This window comes from Dendropsophus ebraccatus, chromosome 14 (assembly GCF_027789765.1).
Source record: "Dendropsophus ebraccatus isolate aDenEbr1 chromosome 14, aDenEbr1.pat, whole genome shotgun sequence".
In the NCBI taxonomy this organism is placed as follows: domain Eukaryota; kingdom Metazoa; phylum Chordata; class Amphibia; order Anura; family Hylidae; genus Dendropsophus; species Dendropsophus ebraccatus.
The window spans coordinates 66164869-66177751 of record NC_091467.1 but is presented as its reverse complement, the minus strand read 5'-3'; the positions used below and the strand labels follow the sequence as shown (position 1 = coordinate 66177751).

The 12883-nt window shown below is 43.9% G+C and overlaps 2 protein-coding genes across 4 annotated transcripts in view; one reads left to right on the top strand and one right to left on the bottom strand.

Moving 5' to 3' along the window:
* The window catches only part of COX10 (cytochrome c oxidase assembly factor heme A:farnesyltransferase COX10), a 343376-nt gene that overhangs the window by 247134 nt on the left and 83359 nt on the right, over positions 1-12883 (bottom strand). The gene's annotated exons all lie outside the window — the stretch shown is intronic.
* Positions 1738-12883, top strand: part of LOC138772710 (heparan sulfate glucosamine 3-O-sulfotransferase 3A1-like) — a 68099-nt gene continuing 56953 nt past the window's right edge. The window contains exon 1 of the mRNA XM_069953308.1: positions 1738-2457. Coding sequence (XP_069809409.1) covers positions 1949-2457 — 509 coding nt within the window. The 5' untranslated portion in view covers positions 1738-1948. The remainder of the gene's footprint in view (positions 2458-12883) is intronic.

The window sequence follows — 12883 nt, the reverse complement described above, 5'->3', positions numbered from 1 at the left end:
GGTTGGACACCGGTCACCACCCATCACTAAGGTCATCTTATTCTGGAGAAACGTGACCTTTTAAGAACATACATAATGTCCTGTCCCTGAATATTATAATAGTTGGTTAAAGCAGAATCCCAAAATAAATATCATTCTGACCAAGTGATTAGTATAGGAAGGATAAGGGCGCAGGGATCGGTAGTCAAATACGACTTCTGCTTCCTATGCAAACCAAAGGCAAATGTTATTTACATAGACAATCTAATGCCGCAGTGTTGTCAGAACTGAGATCATTTCTCCAGAGCTGCGAATATATAATAGGACAAAGTCTACAAGTTACCACCAAACTCTCCAAGCCTATGTGATAATATTGCTTATTATATAGGAGCAGTATTATAGTAGTTATATTCCTGTATATAGGAGCAGTATTATAGTAGTTATATTCTTGTATATAGGAGCAGTATTATAGTAGTTATATTCTTGTATATAGGAGCAGTATTATAGTAGTTATATTCTTGTATATAGGAGCAGTATTATAGTAGTTATATTCCTGTATATAGGAGCAGTATTATAATAGTTATATTCTTGTATATAGGAGCAGTATTATAGTAGTTATATTCTTGTATATAGGAGCAGTATTATAGTAGTATATTCCTGTATATAGGAGCAGTATTATAGTAGTTATATTCTTGTATATAGGGAGCAGTATTATAGTAGTTATATTCTTATATATAGGAGCAGTATTATAGTAGTTATATTCCTGTATATAGGAGCAGTATTATAATAGTTATATTCTTGTATATAGGAGCAGTATTATAGTAGTTATATTCTTGTATATAGGAGCAGTATTATAATAGTTATATTCTTGTATATAGGAGCAGTATTATAGTAGTTATATTCTTGTATATAGGAGCAGTATTATAGTAGTATATTCCTGTATATAGGAGCAGTATTATAGTAGTTATATTCTTGTATATAGGGAGCAGTATTATAGTAGTTATATTCTTATATATAGGAGCAGTATTATAGTAGTTATATTCTTGTATATAGGAGCAGTATTATAGTAGTTATATTCTTGTATATAGGAGCAGTATTATAGTAGCAGTATAAAGCCATGTTCACACACCGTACAAAATAATAAAATACAGCCATATGTTCATTATAATAATGCGCTCCATTGAAGTTGATGGTAAATTGGATGGCAGCGCACACGCCGTATAGAATAACGTCCATAATGAATTGTGATAAATAATAATATACACGTTGATTATTCATGAACGGCTTTTTGCATAAACCAGCTGTCCTCCCCCCCCCCCATCTATTCTCAGCTTGATAAATCCCAGCATCTGTCCCTGTATATGCAGATAGTATTGGCTCCTCTGCCTTCAGATCTGTCAGACTTCAGAGCCATCTATCTCCTATGTATAACCTGTATGTGTAGCCGGATGCCTCCACACACAGCTCTCTCTCTCTCTCTCTCTCCCACACCTATACTATCATGTATAAGCACAAAGCTTTCAGAGAAGGGTGTAAAATCCCAGCCACGCCCTCCCCTTGCTGTGATTGGCCACTCTTGTTCCATTGATGTGAGTCCTGGCTTCCTATTGGCTGTCTCCCTGCTGTGTGATGTCATTGAGAAGTTTTGTGGCCAGGTCCCCACGTGCAGGCAGCACTGACAGCTAGAGGTGTGTGTGCACAGGAGAGGATTGGACACACTGACATCTCTGCAGCTTCTTCTCCCTCCTCCATGTCCCTGTACAGTAGTAATGATGGGGATGATGAGGCTGAGGATACACAGGAGGGACATCACATGGATCTGCTAATGCTGCTGACTGCATCAGAGGACTCATGTCTATAGACAGCAGCCCTGCACTGGCCCACAGAGCTTACAATCATGCCTGGTGCAGGGGGGAAGGGAGCCCCCCCTAAGGCTATGGCACCCTGCTGCAGGATCACCTGACATGGCATGGTTTGGGCCATCATGGCATCCCCCAGTGCCCTGCTGCCTGACACATTGCCCAGAAGCATCTATAGGAGGCTTGTGCTGATCCTCTGCTCCCTGCTCATGTCCTTCTATGTCTTCTACTGCCTGACTGATGGCTGCCAGAGCCTGCCAGGGCCCAGTGAGGACGAGGAGGCTGCCTACCTGGACCTGGACCCTCACCTGGCCATCTGGCACTCAGTCAAGAGGAAGAAAATGATCCTGCAGAAAGTGACTGTGCGCCAGGGGGCGCTGTGGAGTCGCCTCTTCTCCAATGTTGGGGTCCCCTATCCTATGCAAGCCCAGGGGGGCATCACTCTCACTCCATTGGGGGAAGGGAGCAAGAAGCTACCACAGTCCATCATTATTGGGGTGAAGAAAGGGGGGACCCGGGCCCTGCTGGAGTTCCTGAGGGTGCACCCCGACATCAGGGCTGTGGGGGCTGAACCCCACTTCTTTGATAGGAACTATGAGAAGGGACTGGACTGGTACAGGTGAGTGATGATGATACTGCTGGAGATGCTGAATCTCTACTGCCCCACACTGGCCGACAGTGGTAGTGCTCCTTGCATATAGTATACATCCACTTATATAATATACATCCAGCTCTGTGGGATTGTGCCTGCTGTGTAAGCTTGGGATGGGGAGGACCCTTTGGGACTTGTAGTTCCTCAGCAGCAGGAAATAGCAGTCAGCCATATAGGTAACTATATACTGTATACACCTGTAAGCATTAGCTGTAATATATATACTGATATTCCCAGACCTGTGGCTCTGCAGTGGTTTTAAAACTACAACCCCCAGCATGCCTACAATGTGACAATGTGAGTGATATACCTTCTCTGTACTATGGAAACTACAACCCCCAGCATGCCCACAATGTGACAATGTGAGTGATATACCTTCTCTGTACTATGGAAACTACAACCCCCAGCATGCCTACAATGTGGGTGATATATCTTCTCTGTACTATGCAAACTACAACCCCCAGCATGCCTACAATGTGGGTGATATATCTTCTCTGTACTATGCAAACTACAACCCCCAGCATGCCTACAATGTGGGTGATATACCTTCTCTGTACTATGGAAACTACAACCCCCAGCATGCCTACAATGTGACAATGTGAGTGATATACCTTCTCTGTACTATGCAAACTACAACCCCCAGCATGCCTACAATGTGAGTGATATACCTTCTCTGTACTATGCAAACTACAACCCCCAGCATGCCTACAATGTGGGTGATATATCTTCTCTGTACTATCTAGACTGATGTTTGCCAACATGTGGCTCTCCAGCTTAGGCAAACTACAACTCCCAGCATGCCCATAGAGGAGAAAGTACTTCTTTAAGCCTTTTCTGTTCTATAGTAATGTTTCAGCTGTTACTCAACTACAACTCCCAGCATTTTCTGACAGCCGATGATATAGCTGTAAGCCTTCTGTCTACACTGTTTCCGCTAGCTTATGCAGAACTACAACTCCCAGCATGTCCTGACAACCAATGATATAGCTGTAAGCCTGCTGTCTATACTGTTTCCGCTAGCTTATGCAGAACTATAACCCCCAGCATGTCCTGACGGCCGATGATACACCTTTAAGCCTTCTCCTTGTACAGTTTGTAGCATGGGTATAGAGCCTTGGCTCTCCAGCTTTTGCAAAACTACAACTCCCATCATGCCTGGACAGCCGAAGCTAAAGCTTTGGCTGTCCAGGCATGATGGGAGTTGTAGTTTTACAACAGTTGGAGATCCAAGGTTAACTACCCCTGGTCTATACTAAGATTCCCTGACCTGGGACTCTCCAGTTGTTGGAAAACTTCATCTCCTAGCATGTCTGGACAACCATCAGCTATCAGGGCATGCTGGGACTTGTAGTTTTGTAACAGCTGGAGAGCCCCAGGTCTAGTCAATGATGGATTGTTATGTACTTGGGAATGAACCCTTATTGGATCATGACATAGCTATTAAATGCTATATATATATATCCTTGTGTGCATGCAGTTCTGTATAATACAGTGAGGAAATGGGTAAAACCAATGAGCCCTTGTGTGCATAGATAAGTATATGACAGTGACAATTAACCCTTTAACAATGGTTATACATAAACTCATTATCAGTCCATGTGTCGATTTAGGGGTCTAACCAACTGCAGACAGGCAGCAACCATAGATTAAACGGGTAGTTCACAAAAAATAAAAAGTATTTCAAATCAACTGGTCCCAGCAAGTGCCAGAGATTTCTCATTTACTTCTATTAAAAAATCTCAAGTCTTCCAGTACTTATCAGCTGCTGTATGTCCTGCAGCAAGTGGTGTATTCTTTCCAGTCTGGCACAGTGCTCGCTGCTGCCACCTTTGTCCATGTCAGGAACTGTCCAGAGCAGTAGCAAATCCCCATAAGAAACCTCTCCTGCTTTCCAGACTGGAAAGAATACACCACTTCCTGCAGGACATACAGCAGCTGATAAGTACTGGAAAACTTGAGATTTTTTTAATAGAAGTAAATTACAAAAAAAAAGGTTTTGGGTCAACTGCCCCTTTTACCCTTTAGGTCCTGACGTGTGGCTGAATTATGGGTACCTATAGAAGTAAATGGGACGGCAGCATCATTTTCATTGGCTTCTATGTCATCGATTTCTATAAACTGTGAGGCTATGTTTACACTACGTAAGTCTCCGGACGTAGCGCGTTCCGTGAATAAGCAGCCAGAGATTTACGTAGTTTGCGTACAATGGAAAGTACACGATGTACGACAGCACAGTTCACACTACGTAAGAACTTACGGCCGGATCGTATGCGGCGCCGTAAAAAATGAAGCAGACCATTGTTTGAGGACGAAAATGCCGTAACTTACGCCCGTAGCGTTACATGCGGTCCCGTATGTAGTGGTTATTTCTTCATTTTTCCACTTTTCTTTGCCGATCCAAAAAGGTTCTGTGGGGTGTCCGGGGCTAGGCGAAGATTTCCAAGTAAAAGACCGCTGTCAGATCGCTACGTAGGGCGCTCGGGAAGCGTAAGTAGACTACGGGCGTAAGTTTGCGGTCCGTACATAGCCGGCCGCAACTTGCGTAAATTCCCGGCCGGAGTTTAACGCGTATATGTCCGGCGGCGGGACATATACGTAGTGTGAACATAGCCTAAAGGTGGATTCACACTATGCAGATTTTGAATGGAACTTGTATTAGTTACAAAACATCATTGAGATCTACAAGAAAAGTTGTAGTCAGCTTCATCCCTGAATATAGACTATAGGAGAATTCATTAATGCCGCCATGCGGTGCATGAAGCATTGGCAAGAAGACTTACAGTGCAGCAGAAAGACGTTTCTATACTTTTAGCTATATAATTATAGGAAAGAGCTTTTTCTATACAGTCTATAAATCATTGGGCGGTTACACATTGTCCAGTTTCCAGGAAAGCTGGGTGAGCCATAGATGACACGTCCTGCTGCGCCTGTCACCCACTTCTCTCCTCCATCCACCTCCGTCTTCCTTCTTTTCCAGCTCATTTGCGGAGAACAAGACCTTCCGTCCTCCGGACTCTCTGAGCCTTTTATGTTATATTATTTTTACCACCTTCTGATGGGTCTTTGACAGATACCTACTGTTCCCTGTGGCGCCATGATGGATTCATAGCTGGGGGATTTTGTGAGAACTGGGTAATGCCGATACGGCCGCGCTTATAGTTTCCTATAGTAAAGAAAATCTAACTACATAGGGAGGTAGATAGAATGAGCAGAGCCCAGTCCTGTATGATGGATAGCATTGCTGTCCAATGGCCTCCCTTAAAGGAGAACTCCGGGCTGGGATGATTTTTGGCAGATAGGAAGGATGAAAGAAGTAACCTCCCCCACTCCATCTGGTGTCAGTATCCCGCAGCTCCAGTCCCGGACGCTTCTGGGCCTTAGCGAGGGTCCCGCCTCGGCCGTTGACGTCCCTTCTGAAGAACGAAAGGATCAGGTAGTTGAAATCTAACAGGCCTGATCCTTCACGACTTCAGTATCTGCCTTTAAGGGCGAGTAGGGAATCTGACATAAACATTAGATAGCTGGCTGAACCTGATGTCACTTATCTAATGTGTAAGAATAGCTTAAAGGGGTACTCCGTCGCTGATAAAAAAAAAAATCAATCAAACACAGTTTTTACATTTGCCATCCCTCCTGAGTCTGTCTCTGTTTGAATTTCCCGCTGTTTGCAGCTAATCCCCAGCTAATTGCCTCTTAAAAGCAGGCTCCAAAATTTAGCATTATCGGTCGCACTTCTTCCAGCGTAGGAAATGTGCGCCTGATTGCAAAAGAAAAACTGGCATGATATGCATACACATATATCCATGCTGCCAGTTTCCAGATGCCATGACATCTGCAGTGTATACTTACCATCATCACTTTTGTGATCAAACATCTTCATCTTCTTTTGACAGTGTCACAGATTCTTCCTGCTACCGCCCCACTCTCCAGCCACTGTATCTCATGTCCCCGCTCCTCCAAAGTGATTTACAGCCAGAGGAGCTGGGGCGGTAGATACAGCAGCCCGAGAGCAGGATGGGAGCAGGAAGCATCAGTGACACTGTCAGGGAGAAGGGGAAGATGCTGGATCACTGCAGCGATGATGGTAAGTATACACTGCTGATGTGATGGCATCTGGAAACTGGCAGCATGAATATATGCATATGCATGCTGTCAGTTTCCGTTCTTTAAATGTCTGTACAAATGATACAGGCATTGTTTGTGCAGCCTGGCTGCTTGATAAATTGTGCCATGTAAAAGAGCTGCAAAGAAGGCCATGTAAAAGGACCCTTAGTTTTGTAACATCAATCTGAACAGAGCCCAGGAATGAAGAACTAGATCTCTAGCCTGGGTGCTATCCCTTGTGGAAGCTGCAATGGTGACCATACTGATGTCGCCCAACTCAAGCAACAGGACGACCTTATATCCTTAAAAGGGTATTTCACTCAAACATAACTTCTCATGGTGAGACCAAAAATGTATTCCATACATGTCATTATCATTTTAGTCTTCTTCCCACAGTCCTGAGCTGCTGCTTTTTTTTTACTAAAGACTCAAAAATCTGTGTGTGAGCTGTTCTGTCCATATCCCCCGCCTTCCCACTCCCTTCCGAGATGGCTGATGTAAATAAGTCCCTGGCAGGCTTTATCTGCAACTTTGTAGCTTCTTTGTCATGCTAGGAGAGTTAATCTGATGTCAACTTGCTGATGAACTCACAGTGATTAATTCTTCCGATATTACAAAGTTGCAGATAGGGACTTGTTTGCATCAGCCGTCTCAGAAAGGAGGGGGAGACAGAGGGAAAAGCTCACACACAGATTTTTGTGTCTTCAGCAGAAAGCAGCAGCTCAGAACTGGGGAAAGGAGACTGAATAGATAATAACAAGTATGGAATCAATTGTTAGTCTCACCATGGGCAGTAACATATCAAAAGTTATGTTTGAGCAGAATACCCCTTTAACTAAGCTGCATTAACCTAATCCAAAAAACTTTGGACAGAGTAAATTTTGAAAGTTGTAAAGTTAATCATATTTGCTCGATAAGGGATTAAATCCTGAGAGGTGAGAAGTCGATGATTTCATCAACCTGCGGCACCCTCTCAGTCACGCATCCCGGGCCCATAAACCGGAGGAGCGGGACACTTAAGACCCTTTGGATGAGCGATCGCGGCGGCTTTGTGTAAGCAGATCTGTCTTCGGCAGCTCTCATAATGTCACAACTGCTCGGCATAAGCAGTAAAAGGCAGAGTCCTTGTATTATTCCACGTAACTCATCATCCGGCTGTTTAACAACCTTATTTTATTTCTCCTCTTCGAGTGTTGTCACAAAAATCAATCAGGCAGGGATTTCATCTATGTGACAGCTTTCTGCCGAAATTGCCGAAATTGCCGTATTTGTCTTGGGAGAGAAGATAAAAAAAAAAAAAAAATCTGCATTACGAGGGGAACTTTCCTCAGTGCTGAAACTCATCTTTGATCAGTGGTTTTATAATGTAGCGTGTAATTATGAGGGATCGGCGCTTTCTGAAATATTACCTTAAGTTTCCCATTTGGTAAAAGCACCGCCCCCCTTCGCCCACCGCCATCTCCTTCCCCTTATACAGACTTTGAGCGTATTTTACTTTTCCAGCTGATTAACCGAAAACAAGACATTCCATTATGGGGAATCTTGGAAGCTTTTACCTCTTGTATTAGGCGACAGTCATTAGAAAAGATTATTTTTACTAGCAGTCCGCTTCGAGGTGATGTGTTTTTGACAGATACCTACTGTTAACAGTTTGCCGTGACTTGAAGGGGATGATGGATTAATAGTAGGCCGCAGTAACTTCCATATATGTATGCATAATTTTAGTCATTGTCACAGTAAGGGGGGCGACTTTTTTGTGTGATAGAAAGGAAAAAAAAAAAAAAAGAAAAAAATCTTTAATGGACCCAAGTGTTAATTTGTCACGTTGTACTTACTGCCTACACTTTTCAGGCTTTTGCCAGTGTGGGCCCCTTTTATTGGTCTAGGAGTGGGTCCTTGTCATGTCTTTTTACATGTTTATTTGAGCATATAAAACTCATTGCATTCACAGGTAGTCAGGGGAGCTTTATAACTACAGATATTCATTGCATGGACTCTTCTACTATATTACTGCACTCCTGGTAACTTAGATATAATATGAACTTATCACCTGTATCCTTTTGGTGTAATCTTTTTTTTTTGTTCCCAGTTCAGTTGCATCCATACATCTTGTCATGATGCCAGTTTAAAGTTTGATCTACCGTGTACACAGGATGGTAGGTTATGGATGATGTCCCGCATCATCTAGTAAATCCCACCTGGCATCTCTCCCCTGCTTACTCCACTCTTCTTGTTCCTCTGTCCTTTCTCGCATAGACTGCTGCTAAAGATATTATTTCTGCCCTACTGTAAGTAAAAATCTTCAATCTTCTCATTCTTAAGCTTACTCATGCATTGAACTTCTGCCAAATCTAAGTTACCAGGAGGGCAGTAATATAGTAGTTGAATCCATACAGTGATTAGCTGCAGTCTAAAAAAAAAAAAACTCAACCAATTCACTGTCTTCCCTGTGAGTGCAATGACAAAGATTCTCCAGTGTAAATTATGAGCTGCAGCTTCACACCTCTTATCCCATGTTCCCTGCTTCTTGAAGATTCAAAGAGGGGAGTATCCCTCGAAACATGTCGAAGGTTGTTTGACCATTCCAGGCTTCCTTAGGAGACGTAACGTCAGAGACATTAGTGTATACTAATACAACTGTTTGCTTCATCCGGCTAGACAAGGTATCCATCTAGCAGACTAATCTATTCCTCTAGTTGCTGTACTCACACAGGAGCGCGATCAGCCACATTTTCACACAGATTATTGCAACTTTGCTCTATTTGGATCAGTTGCTAGCTTCTGTGGCTTTTGTAGATACTGTCCTGCTCTGTGACTTTCCTAGTCCACGGCGTGGGTTGGGGTTGTCTCTGGCTTATCCTCTCTTGAAAGGGTTTAACACTTCATAGTGTTGTGTAGCATCGCTGAGAAAAAGAATGTAAGCTGTGTACTGTCTTGCTTACTACCCATACAGGGTTCTAGCTAAGACTGAACCTTATAGGTACGGGGACTTGGCAGAGGGCTAAAGCCCAGAGAGGACCACTGTAGAGAGCTGTCTAGCTTGTCTTTTTCTTCAATGTCCAACACGAAAGACCCATGCACTTTCTCTACCCATGTGACCTCCTATCTCCCAGGGCATCTAAAGTGCGCTGTGAGTGGGTGAAGAGTGCAATAGAAGAAGTAAGGAGAGAGCTGATAGGAGAGAAGAACAAATTCCTATTGGTCCGCAGATCCCTGTGACATACAAAGAGACAATAACCCTTTACACACTTCAGCTGTGCAGTTTCTGAACACACATATGTAACACAGCGACATCTAGTGGCAAAACTTTATCACTACTTTCATCACCACACAAGCACAATAAGTACAGGCTTTTACAAAGGGTGTATATAATAGTAACACCCATAGTAGGACACCACAGAAGTACATCACTGCATAAGGCAGAGGTGTGATGCTTTGAGTAGATGAAGCAGACTTATGTTTTCTTGGGTCATGATGGGGACCCGTCAGCCTTCCAGCTGTTGCAAAACAATAATTCTCATCATGCTTGGACAGGAAAAGCTAAGCTTTGGCTGTCCAGGCATGATGGGAATTGTAGTTTTGCAACAGATGGAGGGCCGAAGGTTCCCTATCCCTGTCCCAGGTATTGGACCCATAAAGGTAACACAATTGTAAATTTGGTAAGGTAAATGCCATTTGGGCAACTCACTCGATCAGTCGTAAACTAAATTTGGTAAACTGGATTTTAATTTCTGGTTGGGGGAAACCCCTTTCATGCAGACAATGAAAAACACATAGACCCCGGGCAGTGACACCCTGTCAGTCAGCTATGGTGTCTTGGCCAGAATTGGGTGATCTGTTTTGCTGTTTTTGGTGTGGAGTTTCTATGAGGCAGTCGGATAATCGTCTAAACATGAGGGAGACGTAACATAAACTTATTCTTGGACATTGTAGTCTGGAAAGCTGCCACTGACTTATATACGGAAAGATAGATTTCTTTTCTTCTGGAGAATTCAGAGACTGTGCAAACACAGTACACGTATCCACTCGGGGAGTGTGTTCAGCTGCACCCCATTATTATATCGTAGAATTCACAGAAGGGGGTGCACAAATAATATATAAAACCTAACGTTTATTAAATACAAGTAAAATTATACCCCACGTAAACGAACCAACACACAACACGAAACAAAAGGTAAATCTGCAATCACTGTTCTCAATAGTATACACCTTGAACCATAAACTGTTGTCTCAGTGTGCTGCTTCAGCCATGGTCATAGGTTACTAATATCACCAGGGTAGAAGGATACACTCGGAGTAGGGACCATATAACCCTATTATGCCCTAACCGAGTGGTATGTAAATACTACCCCTACTCGCACAGGGGGGAACGGGGCACTCGCCCTAACAAGGGCGACCCCTACCCTGGTCTACCCCTTGGTGAATCAACACCCTGTTATGCCCTAAAAGCAGTAACGCTGGTCCCTTACCCTCCGACGCGTTTCCTCCAGATAGCCTGATTTCTCAAGGAGGCAAGGTACAATGCAGGGAATAGTTATAGCTGGGGCTTAACGGCTGCTGCAGTGGCAAGCAAAAATCGTGATACACTCCGTGCAAGTGTGCACGCTGAGTGTGTGTCTTGGAGCAGTGGTTGCAGAATTCAGAGACTGTGTCACAAGAGAGAGAACGACTAACACAGAGCGGCCGGTTACTGCTACAGACATGAGGGTCATTATCCTGTCCCCCAAGTGTCAGTGTCACTTACCTGTACCCCAAGTGTCATTATCATGTACCCAAAGTGTCAGTGTCACTTCCCTGTACCCCAAGTGTCATTATCCTGTACCCCAAGTGTCAGCATGTCATTATCCTGTACCCCAAGTGTCAGCGTGTCACTATCCTGTACCCCAAGTGTCAGCGTGTCACTATCCTGTACCCCGAGTGTCAGCGTGTCATTATCCTGTATCCCGAGTGTCAGCGTGTCATTATCCTGTATCCCGAGTGTCAGCGTGTCATTATCCTGTACGCCAAGTGTCATTATCCTGTACCTCAAGTGTCATTATGCTGTACCCCAAGTGTCAGCGTGTCCCTATCCTGTACCCCGAGTGTCAGCGTGTCATTATCCTGTACCCCGAGTGTCAGCATGTCTCTATCCTGCACGCCAAGTGTCACTATCCTGTACCCCAAGTGTCAGCGTATCACTAGCCTGTACCCCAAGTGTCAGCGTGCCATTATCCTGTACCCCAAGTGTCAGCGTGTAATTATCCTGTGCCATCCAGGCACATTGAAACCTAACACGTCCAATCCTTTTCCCTTGGCTTCTTTCATAGGGGGAAAGTTTGGTGGTTCCCATACGCATGAAATTGAAGGCTGATAACCCCCCCCCCCCTTTTCCCAATCAGCTGGTTCGCTTGACACTTATCTTATGACTATGGTTGCTTCTTACACCTACGTACTTGTAGAACATGATCCATCCTCATCTAAGATAGATGACCAAAGGTTCTTTGAGGACAGCTTTCCATACATGTTTTAATGTGATGTCTATGTCCTAAGTGTTCAAGATGTCTACACAAATAAAAGATATCAAGCCAAGTGTGACATGGACACTAGTGAAAGGTCAGGAGGCTCACAAGCCTCATCTACATTCCTCGGAGCAGCTGTGTCCGGCTGTGCGTCTGACTCCCACCAGCCTTTCCCACCCTCACCGTGGCTGAAACCCTCTTCGCTTCACAGAGGGTATGAGAGGAAACATGAGAGCCCGTGGAGATGCCAGATTTTGTCACTTGTGCATGCTCAGATATTCTACATAAATCAACCATGGAACCAAAGCTCCATCAACGTCATGGAAGCTTTTCAGATTCCGACCGGCCTATCGGTAGGCCTATCGGTATGCTATGTACTATGAAAGAGTTATCACCTTCTGTATTGTAGGACGACAGGAATAAAATATCTAGCTGGTTTCAGGTTCTCCTGAAACGTGTATGTCACTCTTGGCTGGCCCGAGACCACATTTTAATCCGGTTTTGATTGTTTGCAGGTGGATTAGCGGAGATCCTCCAGCCAGTCACCTGTGTGCAATCATTATTGTGCTTAACATTGACATGGATATAGGATTTAAATATGAAACAGATAACTCCTGTGATTTTGAATGGGGACAGGAACAAAAGGGCAAAGTACAGGGTCTAGGATTCGAAATGCTAGAAAAAATCTCAGGATAAAATATATCATAAAATGTTCCTAGATTTGTCCCTTGTGCAGTAGTGGCCCAGTAGTCACTTGGCCCATATAGTAATGGGAAGGACCATTTCCACGT